The sequence below is a fragment of the Carassius gibelio genome, chromosome B17 (assembly GCF_023724105.1).
Source record: "Carassius gibelio isolate Cgi1373 ecotype wild population from Czech Republic chromosome B17, carGib1.2-hapl.c, whole genome shotgun sequence".
NCBI classification, from domain to species: Eukaryota; Metazoa; Chordata; class Actinopteri; order Cypriniformes; family Cyprinidae; genus Carassius; species Carassius gibelio.
The window spans coordinates 12,831,552-12,854,172 of NC_068412.1; the positions used below are offsets into that span (position 1 = coordinate 12,831,552).

Sequence of the window (22,621 nt, forward strand, 5' to 3'; positions counted from 1 at the left end):
AATATGCGAAAATATAAAATTTTCGCGTTTTCACAGAAAGTATAAGAACTCTCGTTTTTTTAACCCTTTAATCTTTAATGTTAATGTTTAACTGATATTTTTACTGTGCTAATACAGTGCATTTTTACTCAACTTCAGATTGAAGTAAATCTCAGCTAATTACAAGGACAATACTGATACAACCATTGTATGTTAAACAAGTCCAAGAAACCTCTTGAAAAACTGGAAAGCCCAGAATCTTTACAGAAACCAGGGCTTCCAGTCTGTCATGTTATTTAAGAGAAGACACAAGATGGATCTGTAAATTTTATGGCAGTTTCGAGCTTTTGTCCTGTGATTTTGATAACAGTCATCCTCTTTTGTGTAAATTCAGTATGTAGTCCTCTCCTTTGCATTTACAAATCAAAATAATTGAATTAGGCTTTTAAAGGCGCCCTCTTCTGCCATCAGAAACCTTTGCAGCTACAAGTGATTGGAATGAAATACAAAGAACGTCCAGAATCTCTCAGGATTCTATAGAACACACGGTTACTCTCAGTTAAGAGCTTTTCAGTGACAAACAGTAAAACCTTAATAAGGTATCAGTCTCATGTAAACGTTAGAACAGACTTTTATTTAATACATTGAGTTGTTCTGAAAAAAAAAAAAAATCATAGAGAAGTAATTAGAATTTGTAACACGATTCAACAAACTGTATGAATATGCACAGTAGTAATTTAATCATGAGACATTAATATGACAACCACTGTCTAATCTGATTCATAAATAATGCAATATTTAGATTTGAATAAACTATGATTTTATACAATTACCATAAGTAAAAGTCACATATATGATAGTAGTAAATAATACTATTTAAAGAGGCACTGTATATTTATAGTGACCTTTATATCATATTGAGTTCACGTGACCTGAGAAATACTACTCACTTTATCTCAGTATTATTATCCCTATTATTAGACAACTTCAGTTACAAAATAAATTAATAATTTCTACAATGAGATACTAAAATTACTTTGTGCACAAATCATTTAGCTGTTATACGTGACCCTGGACCACAAAACCAGTCCACCACAATATATTTGTAGCGATAGCCAAAAATACATTGTATGGGAGAAAATTATTGATTTTATTTTTATGCCAAAATGATTAGGATATTAAGATCATGTTTCATGAATATATTTTGTAAATTTCCTACCATAAATATATGAAAACTTAATTTTTGATTAGTAACATGCATTGCTAAGGACTTCATTTGGACAACTTTAAAGGCAATTCTTTTCAATATTTAGATTTTTTGCACCTTCAGATTCCAGATTTTCAAATAGTTGTATCTCGGCCAAATATTGTCATAATCTAACAAACCATACATCAATGGAAAGCTTATTTATTCAGCCTTCGGAAGATGTATACATTTCAATGTAGAAAAATTACCCTTTGGACTGGTTTTGTGGTAATGGGTCACATATATAATGTACGTTTCACTAAGAGCACACAGAGGTCAAAAAAGCACAAGTGCTCTTGTTTTCACAGTATAATCTGTTCACAACAAAATTATCAGAATTTCTTTCTCTTTGGTAATTAATGTTCTTCTCTTAGTGCCTTTGCTGTTGTGCATTTTAATTTTTGAGGACTTTTAAAGTCAATGTGAATTTCCATTTGCAACCCATTTTACTTTGATAAACGTATTTCAGATTGAAACAGAATGTAAAAAACAAATGTGGGGCAGGACTTGATTTTACCCATCAGGAATTAAGTAGCTTGTGAGTCAAATATGTCACTTTTTGGGGGCTTTTAGCTAACATTATCCAACAACCTGTGCTGACCAGCAGAATTTTGCTTAAAGATTACAACAACATAATTTTTTTTTTCCTTTGGAATACATGCACAGATAAATCATACACGAGATGAAGAATGTGCGTTAAGAAAGTAAACAGTCCATTTTGATTTGCTGTGTCTTACACCTGGACTGCCCATGGAATAAAGGTGCCAGGATCCGCAGGAGGACACTAAAATAAATGCAAACATATAATGGTCAACAAACTTCAGTAGGCCCATGATATCAAACAATAAAATCACATCAAACAGCTCCATGAAAGCCATAATTGATTCTGGAGTTGTATGTATGCTACCGTTCAAAACATTGGTTTTTGACAGAAGTCTCATGCTCACCAAGGCTGCGTTTATTTGATCAGAAACTATAAAAACGGTAATCTTCTGAAATATTCTAACAACTTAAAATGACTATTTTCTATTTCAATATACCTTAAATGTAATTTATTCCAGTGATGGCAAAGCATCATTACTCCAGTCTTCAGTTTCACGTGATCTTCAGAAATCATTCTAATATGATAATGTACATTTCTTCTCATTATTAACAGTTGTGGTGCGTAATACTTTTTTGGAAATATTTTTTCAGGATTCTTTGATGAACAGCAAGTTCAAAAGAATAGCATTTATTTGATTCATTCCTTTATACCATTAGAAATATCTTTATTGTCACTTTCTGGTAAATATTATGCATCCTTGTCAAAAAATTAAAATAAAAATCGAGTCCAAACGTAAAAAAATGGCAACATCTGACTTGATTTAAATGTTTATATCTGCTCTTGAAATGACCATGATTCAGATCTCATGCAAGTGTGTAATTACGCATTATATCAAGCCAACAGTCAAAGTAACTACATACCAGTTTAGTAAACTTGTCTTCACAGGCATTTCGTATCCGTTCAGGCGAGGCGGGGCTGTCCAGTCTGAAAGGTCCAGTCAGATTGGACTCAGCCCTGGCCGCTGTGATGGCATCTTTAATTGCATAAAACACTGAGGCTGCCAGAAAGAGAGGAGGCTCACCCACAGCCTAAGTAAAAAAACAGCCATAAGAGTTAACAGACTCAAACAATGATCTTACAGAGGAGTTAGTTGTTGTGGTTCATCTAACCTTTGAGGAGAAGATGGCCTTCTCATTAGGAGCATCTCTGAGCAGCGAGACCTTTAATTCAGTGGGAATATCCCCAAAAGCGGGAATCTTATACATCCCAGGTCCACGAGTATACAGGTAACCATCAGGAGAGTAGCGTAGTTCCTCCAGCGTGAACAGACCTAAACCTTGCATGAACCCACCCTCCACCTGCACACACAGCCACAAATCTGGTGAGATTTAAGATGAATTGACAATGGTGTAATCCATTTTATTATATTTTTGGAGCACATACCTGTCCAATGTCCAACGCTGGATTTAAACTCATGCCCACATCCATGACTATGGACGTATGAAGATTCTGACAGGAGAGATAGAGTTAACTTTGAAGTATGGATCTCAAATATATAATATATAATGCAGACCGGCTGTCCTGTTGTCAGTAAAACTGGTATTTGAATATAACAAGTTTGAATAGTTTCACACTGGCATTACCTTATGACTGCCAGTTAGACAGTCTATCTCCACCTCTGAGACGGCCACGCCATAACTGAAGTAGTTAAACGGCCTTCCCGAATTTGTTTCAAAATCATAGCCAAGATCTGGAGTCCTATAAAATATAATAAAATGAATAATAATTCCTAAAGAGGACATTTTTGTTAAAAAGTGTTACAATTTGATTCAGTGTAGCTGAAGTAACCATTCTGAAATGAACATACTTGTAAAATCCATTGGCAGACAAATTAACTCTGTCGAAATATGCTGCTTTCACCTGCAAATGTGAATACCATGTAATATATAAAATACAGTAAACATATGAAACATCTGATGAATAATTGCATACAAAAACTAATGCTGACCCAATCCTCCCAGCAGCCTTCGGGGTTTCTGTCTTTGTAAGGTTGAAGTCTCTGTAGTAATGTCTGGCAAGCATTCTGTGGAAAAAAATTGGGTGTTATTGTGTATTGTTGACAAATATTGATTTGAAATATTGTGGATTAGTTCAGTTGCTGACATAAAGTACTGTTTAAAACTTTGGGGTCGATAAAAGTGTTTTTGAAAGAAGTCTCTTTTGCTCGCCAAGGCTGCATTCATGTGGTCAAAAAGTACAGTAATAATATTAAATATTATTACTATTTCAAATAACTGATTTTCTATTTTAAGATATTTTAAGATAGTATTTATTCCTTTGAAGGCAAAGCTGAATTTTCAGCTGCTATTAGTCTTTAGTGCGACATGATTCTTCAGAAATCATTCGGATATGCCCATTTGTTGAAATTAAATAGTTATTAAATAATAATAGATGTTGACAACAGTTACTTTAATATTTTTGTGGAAAAGCATTTTTTTCAGGATTTTTTGATGACTACAAAGTTCAAAAGAACAGCATTAATTTAAAATATATTTTTTTCTAGCATAGTAAAAGTCTTTACTGTCACTTTTGATCAATCACTATAAATGTTAAACTTCTTGACCCCAAACTTTTGAGCCGTAGTGTACATAAATATGAATATCTGTTGCATGAGGCTTACATAGATGGCCATGCCGTTAAGATCGGAGGAGGCGGAGGCGGCCGTAGGGCTGGTGTTGGGAACTGTGTTAGTGCTGGTCTCTGTGATGTGAATCTTTGAGCAGGGGATTCCAAGAGTTTTACTGGCCACCTGCACAACACAAAAATTCATATGAACAGCTGTGACAAACAATTTAATCTAGTATTTTTGTTGTGCCTTGTTTGCATTACCTGGACCATTTTAGTGTGCAGGCCTTGTCCCATCTCTGTTCCACCATGAGTTAGTAAAACCGAACCATCTGAGTACACAAGTACCAGTGCTCCTGCCTGCATCAAAAATATCCATCAGTCACATAATCTCTTTCTAATAATTATTTGGAGCCTGAGAGGGAAAGGGCTGACCTGGTTGAGGAAGACAGCAGTGAAGCTGATTCCAAACTTGGTGGGAATGATGGATAATCCTCTTTTGGTCCAACGATGCTGCCTGGAATGAAAGTACAGCAATACAGCAATTCTTACCCAAGTACCTAAACTGAGAACATTTTTATAACAATATACAAACAAAATCTAACAATAAAGCGCTGGCTCTCTGGCTCTGACTTTATGCTGCCAAGTATTATTATATATTTATATGTATACATTATATATTTATATGTATATTATTATAGTATATCTTAATATACTATTTTATTTTTAGATTAAGTTTCAGTAAGTTTGTTATGTGCTTTTGTAATTTATCTTATTTATTTTTTCTGTTTTTATTTCAGCTTTAGTTTAAGTCATTTTGATACTTTAACCTCAACTTATGTTTTCCAGTTAATTGCCAATGCAACATTCTTATTTTGTCTTTTAAGACTTTTCTTTTTATCATCCTTTTTTATACATATTTGCTTTTTTCCAATAATATTTTTTTTTACATTTTTGATTTAGCTAACAATAACAATACTGACGCTGCTCTTGTGACATTGAAAAGTGTACAGTGTATGATATCAGTATTAAATATTACAATAAAACAATACAATTAATTGAATTTGTTTATAAAAAGAGAAACTGAAGGAGAGAAAGAGATTTATGCTAGTGATTATTTATTATTATTTACTATTTATATACATTTTGTTATTATTTTTCTATCTTATTATGTCAGTAAAGGTTTTAAAAGTTAATATAATTTCCACTTCATTCATATCAATAAACTTAAAATATCAAAGAAAACATGTTTTATTACTATACGCCTCTTTAAACTGCAGAAGCTTTTGGTTGCGTTGATGAGCTCAGTATTTATGATTATTTCTAACCTGTTGTATTGTTCCACTGCATCCTTGCGCTTGTGGAAGTCTGAGAGCTGCATGCACTCCTCCCAACAGCGATCGATGGTGAAATGGTCCAGACGTTGACTGAAGGGTGTGAAATCCCCCTCCTTGTACATGTTCATCCTCCTCACCTGGAAATAGTAGAGAGTGTTCTGTTACATGTGACATTAATGTTTGTGTACTATGGACAGTGAGAGCGAGTATGAACCTCTTCTGCAGGCAGACCACAACTCAAAGCCACATCACTCATCCAGCTCTCTGTGACCATCATGCCCTGCGGCCCACCAAAGCCTCTGAACGCTGAGTTAGACGGCAAGTTGGTTTTACACACGTAGCCAGTGCCACGGATGTTAGGAATGTTGTAGGAGTTATCCATGTGGAACAGTGCCCTCTCCAGGATCTGTGCATTGATAGACAGGATACACATTTAGGCTTCAAATATAAGAAAGAAAAATATTGTAATGTGTATTATTGACCACCAGGGAGCGACAGATTTTCAAAACTTTGAGACGCCTACTCACTGACAATGACAGGTCCAGTGAATTGCCTGCGTTGCTGTAGAGCGTCACTTCAACTGCCATCACTCTTCCATTGTTCATGAACCCAACCTAGACAGAGCAAGAGTGTATGAGAATAGTCTAGCAAGGACGGGGACAATAGTGTACAGACATTATACTTAATCGCCCAATCGTGGTGTGCAAGAACCTAAAGGACAATATCTGGCTAATTTGCACAATTTTTCACCTTGTAATGTCCAAAGAATGGATGCCGTCCACCTGTGACCAGCATGTCCTCATCGCGATCCAGCATGCAGCGAACTGGCCGCTTGACCCTAAAAGAGAAAGGCCAAACTAAACGTTTACCCTTCACACTGCTACTTACAACATCAATTAATGTAAATAGCCACATCAGCACGGTTCCATTAGTTTGTGTTATAAATATTCATACGTATGTGCGGCAACAGCAACCACAGTGGACAGAATGGTGCTCCGACTCTCTTTCCCTCCAAATCCTCCTCCCATCCTCTTTACACGGCACACCACACGGTTGGCAGGCACTCCCAGAGCTTTAGCCACTAGGGCCTGAGGTAAACACCGCAGATGATTTGCATTAGGACAGTACAATCAACTACATATCACATCATTTTTTTACATTTCAGATACTGTTGACATTACAATTTTCTGATACAATTCAAAAATTCTACATTTTGTCAAGCTACCATCACCATCACCATTCTCTTGTGCAGTCTCAACTCTGTTTTGATTGAGAATGTGGATATAAATCGAGATCTTTGACCAGTCCCCTACAGAGAGTGATCTCTTTTGTTTACTTGAGTCTTGGAGGCCGACTGTGTGGACACAAACAGCTCCATTTCTCCATCCTCTCCACGAGGGACAGCAAGTGTGCAGTTAGTCTCCAGATAAAACTGTTCCTGCCCTCCAATGTGCATCTCCCCTGCAGAATCACATATTTAGTGTCAGCTCGGGAAATGAAAGAGGAACAGGTCTGAGCAAGAATCGTTTGATATACTGTAAATGTAAATAGTGTGGAAGAAAACCGCAGACCACAGAAGCACAGACTGTGTGTTTCACAAAAAACATGGTTTTAAATAACATGAAGCTTTCTTAGATAATGTTCATTCTTCACAAAGAGGCTTAATGCAGTGTGTCATTATCATTTTAAATAAAAAACAAGGTTGTACCGTGCAGGATGTGATCAGAGTCTTTGAAACCTCTAGCAACATCTCCTCTTTCTATACTTCTCACCGGCTGAAAGAAGGACTTGTTGGCAATAGCATCCTGTTTGAAAGAGTAAATTTGTTAGCGAACCAGTCAAGCTTATCTCTGTGTTGTGTATTTTAAACAAGATGTTTCCCTGAAAACCTTGAAAAATCCTGTTATGTAATGATGACAGCAGGAAAACCACTAAGCAGGGGTGAAAGATCAGAGCACAGCACCAAATGTTTTGCAATAATATTGTATATCTGTGGTTTTGAAACCAAAAATTAGTTGTAGGTCATATTTTCAGTCCTATGAGGATTACATTTCACTGTCTGATTTTTTTTAAAGCCTTTTGTGTATTATTTTCAATACACAAATTTATGTGAACTGTAAATTCCTTTGGTTTGATTTTGGTTTTGGTGTCTGGATCCTGACATCCAGACACTTTCGTCTGTCTCCTGCCTTGTTTTCTGTTTTCTGAATGTGTGATTTGTGTTGGTGTTCATTTGCCATGTGCTCTTCTGTCATGTCATGTTTTTTTTTTTCTGTGTGCCATGTTCCCTTCTGTTTCCTGTCTAGATCTTTTATTTTCCAGCTCTGTGGGCTAAAGTCTGGTCTGATGTACCCCTTTTTGTGTTGCTTTTCACATTTTTTGTAAATAAAGAACTTTTTGAGAACTTGCTGACTGTGTTACATTTGGGTTCTGTCCACCACACATTAACCTTTGTTGCATAGCTAGATGATTCTATTTGCTTTGGTGAGAGTACATGTGAATGTGGAGTAAATACAGACCTGAATGGTGACAATAACAGGCTGCAGCTCCTCATAGCTGATCTTCACAGCTCTGGCTGCTCTCTGAGCATGGGCCTGTGTGTCTGCCACAAAGGCCCCCACTATATGTCCAACACATGTGACCTAGCATGAAAGATCAGTGTGAGGATTCTACATGAGTATACAAAAGCGACACATTATATGCATGTGAGACACTTCACACATTCCAATCATAATGATAGCAATCAGAATTTTCTTTGAATGATTTTCCTCATCACAACTGCTTTAAATTAATAAAGTAAAAAAAAAAAGAAGTAATATTGTGAAATATTATTGCAATTATAAATACCGCTAACTGTTTATATTTATATATATATATATATATATATATATATATATATATATATATATATATATATATATATATAAAAAATAAAAAAAATAATATATATATAATTTATTCCTGTGATGAAAAGCTAAATTGTATAACTCCTAAATCAGTGTCAAGTAACATTTACTACATTTACATACTATTAATATTAAAAACAGCTGTACTGCTTAATATATTTGTAGAGACTGAGAGATTTCATAATAAAAATAAAATAAAAAAAGATTAAAAAAAGAGTTTCAAATAATTTAATGTAACTAAAATAAGCATTTACTTTAAAATACATTTTTTATTCAACAATAAAGTCTGTACTTTCACTTTCGATTCATTTATCGATTTTAATTCATTTCTTAAAAAAAAAAAATAAATCTTACTGATCCCAAACTTTTGAACAGCAGTTTATAACACTGTCAATGCCACATATGAAAGATTTAAAAACATTTGAACAGAAGTGATTTAAACTCATTTCCAACTCAGAAGAAAAAAAGGTAATTGTAAAATATATTCCAATTTACATGTATTTCTACGTAACTGTGACCTAATTTCTCATAAATTACACTTAGTAGCTCACAATGATCATATTTGTAACAAAGTAACTTCATTTCTCTTACTTTCTTGCAAGATGGAAACAGGCTTTCATAAGAAACAGCAATAAAGGGCTTTGCTGCAAATGTGTGACATTTTATAACGTAGATTAAGATTATATTTTAACTGTACCATGTCCAAGACACTCAACCATGAAAGCGCATGACAAAGTGTAACTGCATCAATAAATGATTATGCCGTAGAAAAACGCCTTGTCATAGAATATCCTACTCTGCAATCAAGTGAGATGCATGTGAGATACATTTAACACGGGAATCCGTAAACTTCTGTCACAAATGCATGACGTCATATACTATGACTTCCAAATGATACTCTCTGTTTTGCGAAAGAAATGCAAAAGCCCTTGCGATATGGTTGCCTTATGCCTAATCCAATCTGCATCACAACTAACAATGGACTTCTATATAAAAGCCAAAACAGTTTAATAGCTGTGTGTGTAAAAAGGTCTCTCATTAGAAATACTGCACAGGAAATTCACCTTATCATCTGCAAAAACGGTCTCGTCATAAACAACAGGTCCTGTCATGTTACTTCCTGGTATGTCTTTAGCAGAGATAAATGCAACCACTCCAGGAACTGCCATTGCATCGGAGGTATCAATGGATCTACAAAGAGAAACACGTACATGCTTAGTTAACACATAATCATGGGTAATTATTGTAATTATATAGCACTATAGTTCAGAACTGAACCTTTTTATGACATGTGAGTCATAAAAACAATGAACGTGGGTTCACTTTTAACAACATCAATGTGCACATGACAAGTCATATACTTGGCTTTAACTCAACACTAAATCACTCCAAAACATGACGTGCGTTATTTTCAACTAACTTTATGAGTGCATGAGCTTTAGTACTGGTGACCAAAGCCAAATGGAGCTCATTTTCATAACAGGGGATGTCGTCACAGTAGATCGCTTCTCCTGTGGCCTGCTTCAGCGCAGAGAGATGCATGATTGGTTGCCCCACCACATCATCACTATTATGACCAGGGGGAACTGCCTGCAAACAAAGAAATACAGTTATTTTATGCACAATAAAAAAAAAATAAAAAAATAAAAACATTAAAAAAAAACCCTTTATATAGCATACATGAATCACCCTGTCGCAGATCTATACAGGTGGAGCTGGGGAAGGTGAAGGGTTTTCTGAAGCACTAGTGATGTCCAGTTCATGAGCTAATTGTTCTATTTAAACGGATCTTCTTAGTGAACCGCTCGAACCAGTACAAAAAAGGACCAATCAGCTGTGCCATGTTAAAGTGATGTCATTATGTCTGACTGAGTTACACCTATCGGACTGCGTCATGTAGAATTTCGTGAAAGAACATGATTCATCAGCCAACACATAAAGCACAGATGAAGCTGTTAAATGCCGATACATTTGTACCTGGTAGAGCTGTACACTGGACGGTGAGTCCAACTGGAAGAGCTCAGTAGCAGTAGCATATTCGGGTCGGATGTCTTCCACAGTCACACCCTGTAGAGTTGACACATTTTTCAATGAACCCTTAAAATAGTCATGTGACCAATAACATAAAGTCTTGGACTGTTAGAAAGTAATAAAGAGTAGAATCAATGTCCAAAAATAACTTTTGAGCACATCTGCAAATTGCAAAAAATAATAATTACCAGTACACATTTTTTGTAGCCAAGTAGATTTTTTCAAACTTTTGATTGTGTAAGTGTGCAAAACACTATATTGAATACCTCCTTCAGCAGGTCCAGAGACAGCTTGTGTTGGACACTGAGGAAGAACTTGTAGAAGAGGCTGATAGTCAGTGTGCGTCTGTATGTCACCATCCCACCAGGAGCTGAAGGAGACAGGCTCATCTCCTCAGCCAATGACGTGCAGGCTTCCTCTAGGAGCTCCTCATTCCATTGCCTTCAGTCAAATAAAGATTGAGTGAAACTGATGCTTTGATTCTTGAATGAGGCTGAATGTCAGAAAAGAATATCAGAAATTCTACCTGTTGAGTAACCTGTTGCATGTGTCCGTGGCCAGGACAGTTACATGGGCCATTCCTCCATAGCTTATCCGGATACTCTGCACAATATTGGAGTGCTCTTTGAAGAATACATTCATCCCACATGTGACAATGGCAATGTCATCCTCTTTGCGAGGAGACTGTTTGAAAGCTGAGAAGTATTGGCCCTAAAACACAAATGCACAGAGTGACTCCAAATTTAAACTATTTCATGTGAAATATGAATGATACATTACACCGTTAAAAAGTGATGTTAGTGAGATTTAAAAAAAAAAAAAAAAAAAATACAGTATAAAGTAATATTGTGAAATAGTATTCCAATTAAAAATATCTGTTTTCTATTATAGATCTTTTTCTATTGTGATTCTATCACATGATGTCACATGATCCTTAAGAAATCATTTTAATATGCTGATTTGCTACTCAAGAAACATGTCTTCTTTTCTTTTTTTTTCAGGATTCTCTAGCTAAAAACTCTTCACTGTAACATTCGGTCAATTTAATGTATCTTTGATGAATAGAAGTAATTATTTTTTAAAAATCTTACTGACATAAAACTTTTAAACAATAGTGTAGTTCACACAAAAAAGCAAATTCGGTCATCATTACTCTCCATCATGTTGTCCTAAACCCAGTTTAATTTGTAATGCATAAAGTTTAAACATGTAGAAGAAGATTTAAATAAAATTTAAATTCCATTTTTTTCTTTGCACAAAGCCAGGTATTGTACTGGAATATAACATGCATGTCTTTTGGGCCACTTTTGTTTTGCTAATATATTACATTCTAAATGCTCTTTCCCTTTCATTATATGGCAAAGATTAACCAGTAGATTCTACCACATCTCTTTTGTATTTGAAAGAGAGAAAGAAAGTCTAATGAATTGTTAAGTATGACAAAATTATCAAAATGTGATTTTAATCACAGAATGTTTTGAATGCAGACCTTTCTTGTGTATGGAATCTCAATGGACAACAGAATCTCTTCTGGCTTCAGAATGGTCTTTCTATAACCAGGGAAGAACTTGCCATCCATTTCAAGAACACGTTTCTCTCCTATAAACATCAGACGGAGATTTTTTTATATAGTTCATAAAACATACATTAAACATTTAATTCATTTATCAACTGTTCTCTGCTGGTATAAAACAAAGAACATGGTCACAGTGTCAATAAAACATACCCAAGGTCAATACCCTACAGTATATGTTTCTAGACTGATACATTGTACTGTGAAAAGTTAGCATGAGTATCCTTAACCCCTGTACTATGTACCACAATCTTCCAATCAGTTGTAAAACACTGGGAAACTATAAAACTATTTAAAAGTATCTCTAATTTAGACTTCTAGCTATTACATAATATTCAGACTCATTCAGCAGAACTATATGTAAAATGATTGCACATTAATGCAATAGGATATCATTGGAGATTGCATCTGTTTTTTCTACATTTCCTCTGCCTCTGTATCAGAAATGCTACAACCTTTGATCCTTGAACAGGACAAATAAATGTTGTACCTTTTGACATCACCGTTAGCTTGCAGCTGGCTGCCATAAACACAGGGTTGAGGTCTGAAATGGGACTCGCTGTCATAATATTGCCACCAACAGCCTGAAAACATAAATATGACAGTCACATAAAGGAACTGAAAATGTGACTTTTAATCATTCATAATCACTTCTATGTTTTATTTTTCAAGTTATGCACTTCATTAAATCAAACATACATTAACTTTTTTCAAGCCCATTAACTTACATAAAACACTTAATATCTTATATCTTTGATATATATCTTATATTTTATCTTATCTTATTATATAAAAGTGAATTATATCACTTTTTGTTTTCAGGGACATGACATACCGCAACATTACGGATCTGCTGTCCTGCAAACCAACGCAGCTGTTCAAGAACAGCCTTAAAGACCTCCGTCTGATGAGCAGGCAGCTTCTTCACCGCTGCACGCAACACGTCCCCCAGCACAGTCAACGTCACTGATGCACCAACCTGAATCCCTGTGAACCAAAAAAAACAAGCAAAGATTTACTGTCAACTATAACTTAACCGAAGTAGTGAAATGCCACTAATAGAGTAGATTGAGGACAAAATGAATGGACATACAGTTTTAACCATATAGTAATATTACAATATAACAAGTAATATTTGCTTTAAACCATTAAACAACATACACTGACAGCATCCTTTTAGGTGTACGGCTCTCTTACCATCCCGTGTGTTTTGGATGATGTTCAGTTCTGGGATGAAAGCTGGGGCCAGAATCACAGGGTAAAGAAGGTTTTTGAACTTCATCTCAACACCTAGAGGAGAGATTCAAGGCAATTAAAATAAGCTGTGCATTCCGCATTATGGTCTTTGAGTACTGCACAAAGAAAAAAAAAAAAATAATATGTAATCATACTTACATTTTAGACACAATGGCTGTGTTTCAGTTCATTTTTTAATGCCCTTCAGTCCTAACTTCCCTCCGTCTCATTTACTCAGATGTTGATTACGTTTCATGAGTGCCCACTACTGCCTGAACCCTTGCACTGGACTGAATCGGAACGTCCTAATCCCTTGATCACTTAGAATCTGCTATGGAGTTTTTTATTGTTTACATTTTCCCCGCACAAATTAGTTTGATGCAGCATTCTATATGTAAAGTTGTATGCTTGGGCTGTTATAAATGTAAAAAAAAAAAAAGTGTTTATATTATAGATTGGTTTGGGGAGGGGAAAATCAAGGCTAAAATTGGGCAAAAAATCATGTAGTGTGAACCAGTGTTTAGGGAAGTTCACGAATTTGTGTCTAAAAGTGGAGTGGAACACAGCCATGATTGCAAGTTACTTTGTCTATTTTTGCCTCATCAGCAAAACTGATTCTACTGTTTCATGTCACTGAGCAACACAGTTACTTTCTGATTGAATTAATGGTTGAGTGAATGATTCAATTACTTGTTTTTTTTTTTTTTCCTGAATGAATAAGCATTTTATGTCATACTTTTAATTGTATGAAAGTGACAGTGATGTAATACATCCAGAATCAGAATCTTTATTGTCATTATATAAAAATTACAATGACATTATGTGTCATCCAGATTACAAAGATGCTATAGAGAACATACTTTTTAAAGGCAGGTGATTTCGTTCAAAATATTTTTTTTGTTATGCTGGTTGAAAGCCTCTTATAAGCCTCATCTGTTGAAGGTGTACGACCTTAAAGCGTTCACCCAATAGTATTCCTCAGTTTGAAGGCTAGGATAGGCAGTCCTACCTGCCAGTCAATGTATGTATTTAGACATTCAGACATGACATATCATCAGCACATTACGTTACTCTATTTGCAGACTAAGCGACAATGGTTAGCCTCTGGTCTGCCTGTGCATATTCATGTGCTTTGGAGGAGGTGTTGCTTTGGAGAGTGATTTGCAGGGAGGGTGGGATCTTATGCTTTCAAAGCAAGCTTGCTATAGCCTTTCCGAAATCGCCTACCTTACCTTTAATAGTTGCAAACTAGACAAATTAAGTACCTACTCTTACTACAGTATGCCATTTCAGATGCAGTCCTTGTCTAGACTGGCCAAAAACAAACTATCGGAGTGATTCTATTAATGTATGCAAGACTCACCAACTTCTGTGTTCCCAACCACTAGTTTAGCGTTTGGATAAGTCGCTTTCAGTTCCAAGAGTTCTTCAAGGGAGCAGGGTTGAATCCAAAGCACTCGTTCCCCAACAAACCTCAATTCTCTCTGGGGCTGTTTACTTAAACTCTGTAGAGCACAAATATAACTTAGAGGTCTTGATGCATCTATTTAATGCAGTAATCCCCTTTTTACTATTTTTACTACGATGGTCAATCAATGCAGTTAAGACTATTTTGTTCGCACCATGAGCTCAGGCGGGAATATAATCTCTTGTGTCGGGTCCAGTGGCATAAAGTCTGATTGGTCATACAGTTTCTGAGCTGGAAGTGTTGAATTGTCCTAAACATAGAGAAAGAAATGTCAGAATTATTTGTAAAGTCCTTAGATAACATTGTAAAACAGTGGTTTTGAAGCATCTACTTTTTGCTTCATGGCTGTAGGTTTGATCTCACATGCTCATGAGTGCCAGTTCACACATGTGACTGGTTTCCTATGAGACAGCAATGACTGCCATGTCATTGATTTCCAATCCAAGTATGCTACATGTTTATCATGAATGGCAAGGCTTTAGGACAAAAATGTGTTTGTACTCAGAGAAAATAGAGCATGGTGTCTGGATGTCTGTTCTACTCACATTGACATGCTCTTGTGTGTGTCCATTAGTCATGCAGCAGTCATTACTTTGTCCTTTTGCACCACAGCATCCCCCATCCTGAAATCAATAGACAAAAATATATTCCCTATGATAATTCTGTTGAATATTTTACATCAGTGTGTCGTTATGCCAGCTCAGACTACATAGACAAATTCATCTTGTATTTGCTGTATTTGCTTGTATTGCTGGTTCCCTATGCTTGGCATCCAAACAGGTTCAGTGCCTGTGAGCTGAACGCAACCAGGGCAAGTATCAACATTCCTCAAGTTGCCTGTCTTTGATTTCTGTGCCTTTCTTAGCTGATGTTGAACTGTTTCACACCTCCTCTATTTACTTGTGCCTGCTGTTTTGCCAAATTCGTACACTTTTCATTCTGCACCTATCTCAGAAAGATTGCGCCAGTTACCTCTATCTTCGATCTTTTATATTAATTAAACAGTTTATAGTTTTTTTTAATTATTATTCTTTTATATCATTAAATATATTTATTATTTATAATCATTACTCAGTTGTTATTTTACCTTTGTAAATGTTCTGTAGCCTTCTAGAATAGGTCTGTACCCAGTACAGCGACATAAATTACCTGTGTGCAAACAAATTAAAAACAAAAAGATTTATTCAGAAAATACATATATATTTCCATAAGGTATCAAATTTAACAAGATGCAGAAACTATGCTCTTACTATACCTTGAAAAGCCTCCTGAATATCATGCATGCTGGGTTGAGGGTTGTTTCTCAAAAGAGCATACATAGACATCACAATTCCTGGAGTGCAGAACCCACACTGTGACCCATGAGCCTTTGCAATTCGCTCCTGGATTAAAAGATTATTGTTGTTAGAGCTACTGTACCACAATTGAACAGGACACCAGCATATCAAGTGATATATCAGCTAATGTTAAAACTGTAATGGATTGAGGACAAAAGAGAGTATGCCTTTAATGTTATAGTGTGATATGCTTTTTTCATTATTATCTTTAATTCTGGAAGAATAAAATTAATCTGTGACCTGTACAGGATGGAGTTTGCTCGCCACACTGCCGATGCCCTCCACGGTTGTTACTGCACAGTGATGCAAAGAGCATAGCGGAGCTAGACAGGCATTGACCGCATAGTGACTTAAAGCTTTGCATCAAGGAATAACTATACAACTCTGGCGAATGATTCAGAACCCTTTACTAATGAGATATAAATTATTAACAGCTACCATGAACCTGTTACATGCTTTAAGGACAGCGATGCACTTTATTGCAAGATGTGAGTGCATAAAAAGATACATAATCCGGTTTTGATGTGGATGATATTTGGACACCATTACAGTGCAGGCTCCACAACCTCCTTCAGCACAGCCCAGTTTGGTTCCCGTCAGACCCACTGTAAGAAGTGACACTAAGGAAAACAGCTTGAAAACAATCACACTGAAAAAGTAAGTGTTCCCAAATCAGTGTAGAAAATAATAACAAACTACAAAATAATGGCAATGTATGATTTCATGGTCAATACCTAGCTGACATTCGCTGTAATCAAAAATGACATGCTTGGATCAGTAAATCTCACGTTTGACATCACATGGCAGTTGTGTAAATAATTAATGTCTTAAAACACTGAGGATAAAAACAAAGATTAACCAACTGTGAATTCATACTATAAGCGCACACTTTCTATTTCTATTTTATATTTATTTCTATCCAGTATTTGTTCCAATCCCTTCAAAATGACCTCTTAAAATTTGGTTCATTTAGTTTTTTTGTATAATAAGTCAAATGTTGGACTTATAAAACTAGTTACATGTACATTACTTTTTTTTTTTTTTTGGTTTACAGAAAGGCAAAAAGCATGAAATACTGAATTTAATTATTAAAATAATTATATACAGTATACTACTAATATATGATATTAAGAAATTAACTGCCTGACTGAGCAAACCTCATGAATAGTAGGTGACCCAAACCCCAACAGACAGCAAACAATTCCTTTCAGAAGACAGGAATATCAGTGTCTTATAAATGTTGTGGTTATGGTCTAATATTCCAAAGATCAAAAGGATACAGTTTCTCCTTAGATATGTCAACAGTGTTTTCTCAGGCTCTGCATTTTTCTCAGTGATCTGCACGGAATTAATAATGGAAAACACATTATGACTAAACCGGCAACAGTAGTGAAACACACTAAACAATGTAATTATTCAATCATCCGATTACCTTTTTTCCATTAACGAAGAAGACAAGGTCATCCCCTGGAGACTGAAGTTTGTTTTTCATCTCTTCCATTGTGATTGACATTTTTTTAATTAATTTCTTTTTTATTCCTATTAAAATCAAATTAGTGATATGAGCGTTGCAGCGAGTGAGTTAGTGTGTTGGACCTCTGAGCTCAGCGTCAAGTGACCAGATTCTTATCAGCTCACGCTTGCTGCTGTTTGGAGAATAACTTGCAGGAGGGGACTGTTTTATAAGCATTGCGAAACTAAACATTAAATGTATGGCAAGCCGGGGTAACATTTAATCTATAAGCCGTACTAGTATCTTTTATTCATGTTACTAGTACTTATTTATTAGATACTAGTATCTTTTATATTAAGTACTAGTACTTATTCATTAGGTACTAGTGCTTATTCTTTAGCTACCAGTGGTTATTCTTTAGGTACTAGTGTTTATTCTTTAGGTACTTGTGTCTTTTGTAAAGTTACTTGTACTTATTCATTAGATACTAGTACTTAAACATTAGATACTAGTACTCATTTCAATAGTGACTAGTTTTTAATTATACTCTTCTTGTTAATAAGAAGTAGTACTTATTTTTTAGTTACTAGTAACTTTTTAGAACAGAGATATCCTGAACTTAATAGATACTAGTACTTTTTAAATTTGCATTTCTGCCCAGTATGGTAATCATATGTTGAATATTAACGAGCCACCAACATATAGGACAGAGATTAAATAGGAAACTGACAAAAGGAGATGGATGTACTTTTTTGAGAAAACCAAATAGAGAAGAAACAATTATTTGTACACAAGTACATAGAAAAGTTATTTTTGTCAGTTTTGTAAACACTATAATTTTGTAAACATTGTAGCCTAATATGTTTGTTGGTCTTTGAGTGATCTCTGGTGGCAGGATGGAGATAAAACACCAATTTTTATTATCTGTTATTTTCCTATTTTTCCTCCAGTAAAAACCAGGGCTGTAATTTGTTTTTATTTATTTTTTCATATAGCACTGAAAACTGAATCACAGACACTGAATGTTTTACATTAATATTCTGTACAGGGCACACTGGTGATACAGACACTGAATGTTTTTACATTAAGATTCTGTACAGGGCACACTGGTGCTACACTGAATGTTTTAACATTAATGCTCTGTACACTGAATGTTTTTACATTAATGCTCTATACAGAAACACTGGTGCTGCAGACATTTATTTATTTTTTACATTAATGTTATGTACAGGGCACACTGGTGCTGCAAATACATTAATGTTCTGTACAGGACACACTGGTGCTGCAGACGCTGAATGTTTTTACATTCATGCTCTGTACAGGGAACACTGGTGCTACAGACACTGAATGTTTTTTTTACATTAATGCTCTGTACAGACACACTGGTGCTGCAGACACTGAATGTTTTTACATTCATGTCCTGTACAGGGCACACTGGTGCTGCAGACACGGTATGTTTTTAGAGTAATGTTCTATAAAGGGCACATTGGTGCTGCATATGCTGAATTTTTTTACATTAATGTCCTGTAATGGGAACACTGGTGCTACAGACACTGAATGTTTTTACATAAATGTCTTGAACAGGACACACTAGTGTTTTACATTAATGTCCTTTAAAGGGCCCACTGGTGCTGCGGACGCTGCATATTTTTACATGAATGTCCTGCAGGGCACACTGCTGCTGCAGATACTGAATGTTTTCACTTTAATATTCAGTACAGGGCACACTGGTGCTGCGGACGCTGCATATTTTTACATTAATGTTCTGCAGGGCACACTGGTGCTGCAGATACTGAATGTTTTCATTTTAATATTCAGTACAGGGCACACTGGTGCTACAGGCGCTGAAAGTTTTTACATTAATGTTCTGTACAGGGCATCCAAAATCCAAAACTTGCACAAACCACTGCACAATTTGGCCAATTTATATAAAATTAATAATGATTATGGTTATTATTTCTAAATAAAAACATTGAACAAAATAAGGAATATTACTTTTGTAATAACACTATTACACTATAATATACAAAACTGAGTACTGAAGTATAAATATAACAAATGCACACTTCTTTCCCCTGGAGAAGAACGTAATGAATTGCAAATTTTTACCTCAAAGTTTGTAAAATTTTTTTTAGCTATTTTTACTCAAATTAGGGTTTTGTGAGCAATAATGAGTACTCAAATAAATGTATTTTTCATTCATAAAATTCTTCCCTCGGGCAGAAACTCCACGAGTGAGACTCACTGATGAAGTTCCAGGAAATTCAGCTTCCGCTGTAGATGTAGCTGAATAAAATACAGATAGACGGTACACTGATGAAACATGATGAAAATAAACAATGACTGCGACAATATATGCTTTTATCTCTGCTCTTTAATCCATCTCACATATTTTTATGAGAATAAAATATATTATCTATAGAAGATCCACTGAGAAAAGCCTGCAATGAAGCCACTGCTCTTGTGGAATGAGCTATAATTCCTAAGGGCAAAGTGATTCTGCACGCCTCATAGGCTAAAGATATAAGAAAGGATCCAGGGTGACTTGTCTCCAAAAATTTGATTGATGAGGGTCATAAAAGCCATCTTGTCATGTTTTCAGTTTTCCTTCTCTCCTCCCCCCTCCCCTTTGCTGTTTTTTCTTCGCTACACTCACACTCTTCCTCAGCTGTTCCTCATTATCGCTCCTCTGTCTCGCTAATAGATTCACACCTGTTCTCGCTTCTCCCCAATCACCCTGGCTATTTCTAAGTCCCCATTTTTTGTGTTCTCTGCTTGATTATTTTGTTTGCTGTAGATGCTGATGCTTCGCAATCATCTTGTGGCAGTCCTGTCTTGTCCTGTTGTGTCGGACCCTATCCTGCCTTTCGTGCTCCAGTCACAGGTCAGATCTAACGGTGCTCTGGGTTAACCTATTGCTCTGCTCTCTGTCCAGTCCTGCTGGTGCTGACGAGTACTCTGGACAGTTTCCGTGCCAGCCGCCTGTGTTTATCCAGCTAACGCTTATCTCTACACGCTGCCCGAGCGCCAGCCTGTGTATCTTCAAGAATTCTGTTTGCCCATTTCATATAGAAGTCTGTGTTTACCATTTTTGGGTACCGGCTCATCGGCCGCCTTTTGTTGTAATTTCGAAGACTCATTTCTGTTTCAACGCTACTCTATTAAAGACGCTTCTTTTGCATAATCGCTCTCGGGTCCTCATCTGTCCATACCACAGAATTATCAAGCCAATAATGGACCCAGGGAGTGCAAGTCCGATTCAGACTGCCGTTGAGCTGCAAGGAGCCATACTCGGAAGACATGACATGGAGCTAGCCACTGCTCGGCACGCGGTCGACTCCCTGGCCGCCCAGCTCACGGATTTGTCTACACAGGTTCACCAACTCAAAGCAGGAGCTCCTGTTTCCAGGGGGTTGGAATCCCCAGAGCCCAGAGTCAATAACCCCCCTTGTTATGCCGGTGAGCCCTCACAGTGTCGGTCATTTCTCACCCAGTGTGAACTTGTCTTCTCTCTCCAACCAGTGACCTACGCTAGAGAGCGAGCACGGGTCGCTTACGTCATCTCGCTCCTGACTGGACGTGCCCGCGAGTGGGGAACTGCTGCTTGGGAGGCTGAGGTCGAGTACGTCGCTAGCTTTGACTACTTCAAGGAGGAGATGATTCGGGTATTTGACCGTTCGGCCCGCGGAGAAGAGGGGTCCCGCATCTTGTCCACTCTCCATCAGGGCAGACGCTCAGTCGTGGATTATTTTCCTTGAGGGACTCAGTTCCAGCATCAAGGACGAGGTCCTCGCCCATGATCTCCCGACTCGTCTTGACCTCCTCATTGATTTGGCCATACGGACAGAGAAGAGGTTTGATCTCCGCCGCCGCTCTAGGCTCATGGATCCCCCCACTCGTTCTGCCGCTGCACCCGTCTCCCCCCCCCAACCTACTCCGCCTGAACCAGAGCCCATGCAGTTAGGTGGGCTGTGCATTTCCGCCAAGGAGAGGGAACGTCGCATCATTCACCACCTCTGCATGTATTGTGGCGCAGCCAACCATTTCGTGGCTACATGTCCAGTTAAAGCCAGCGCTCATCAGTAGGTGAGGGATTACTGGCGAGCGTTACTTCTATCTCTCCTTCAAAGTCGTGCACTGTCATTCCTTTCATCCTGCAGTGGTCTGGTTTATCAGTTTCCTGTAATGCCTTAATAGACTCTGGGACTGAGGGGAATTTCCTAGATGAGTCCTGGGCCCGCAAGCAAGGTGTCCCATTGAGGGAGCGTGAGGAGGCCACTCCCCTTCTTGCCCTAGATGGTAGTTCCCTACCCAGGGTTCATTTTCAGTCCACTCCTTTATCTCTCACTGTCTCTGGTAATCACCACGAAACCCTTTCCTTTTTAATTTTCCGCTCCCCCTTTGCTCCTTTAGTTTTAGGACATCCCTGGTTAGTTAAACACAATCCCCACATTAACTGGTCTAATAATAACATCCTCTCTTGGAACCTGTCTTGTCATGTCAAGTGTTTATTGTCTGCTAACCCCCCTGTTTCCTCTGTTTCTGTGTTTCAGGAGGAGCCGGGTGATTTGACCGGGGTGCCGGAGGAGTATCATGACTTGAGGGCGGTTTTCAGTCGTTCAAGGGCAACTTCTCTCCCTCCTCACCGACCGTACGATTGTAGTATAGAACTTTTACCCGGTACCACCCCCCCTCGCGGTAGATTGTTCTCCCTGTCCGCGCCCGAACGTAAGGCATTAGAGGAATATCTTTCCGAGTCGCTTCACGCCGGGACCATTGTCCCCTCCTCCTCGCCAGCCGGGGCAGGTTTTTTCTTTGTCAAAAAGAAGGACGGGTCGTTACGTCCCTGTATCGATTATCGTGGGCTTAATGACGTGACCGTCAAG

General features: G+C 37.1%; 1 protein-coding gene across 1 annotated transcript; it reads right to left on the minus strand.

Moving 5' to 3' along the window:
* Positions 1-592: 592 nt before the first annotated feature.
* Positions 593-17,931, minus strand: LOC127976496 (xanthine dehydrogenase/oxidase). Its single transcript, XM_052580944.1, has 36 exons — positions 17,715-17,931; positions 17,563-17,620; positions 16,791-16,887; positions 16,523-16,631; positions 16,201-16,327; positions 16,033-16,094; positions 15,491-15,568; positions 15,100-15,195; positions 14,841-14,982; positions 13,439-13,531; positions 13,077-13,228; positions 12,732-12,825; positions 12,158-12,267; positions 11,195-11,379; positions 10,935-11,109; positions 10,615-10,704; positions 10,058-10,227; positions 9,702-9,828; positions 8,251-8,373; positions 7,440-7,536; positions 7,068-7,192; positions 6,686-6,819; positions 6,482-6,569; positions 6,259-6,345; positions 5,946-6,137; positions 5,723-5,868; positions 4,830-4,911; positions 4,659-4,754; positions 4,450-4,578; positions 3,778-3,852; positions 3,637-3,689; positions 3,413-3,527; positions 3,213-3,278; positions 2,939-3,127; positions 2,690-2,857; positions 593-2,009 (listed from the first exon to the last, which is right to left on the minus strand). The coding sequence occupies exons 1-36, from the start codon at positions 17,793-17,795 to the stop codon at positions 1,959-1,961; spliced, it is 4,062 nt and encodes a 1,353-aa protein (XP_052436904.1). The 5' UTR covers positions 17,796-17,931; the 3' UTR covers positions 593-1,958.
* Positions 17,932-22,621: the final 4,690 nt, after the last annotated feature.

Excerpts from the sequence above, each read along its gene's own strand:
- LOC127976496 (XM_052580944.1), bottom strand. The coding sequence starts at position 17,795 with ATGTCAATCACAATGGAAGAGATGAAAAACAAACTTCAGTCTCCAGGG. Across the intron at positions 3,853-4,449 it reads TTAACGGCATGGCCATCTAT|AATGCTTGCCAGACATTACT; the intron begins GTAAGCCTCATG and ends TTTTTTCCACAG. Across the intron at positions 3,528-3,636 it reads TCTGCCAATGGATTTTACAA|GACTCCAGATCTTGGCTATG; the intron begins GTATGTTCATTT and ends TATATTTTATAG.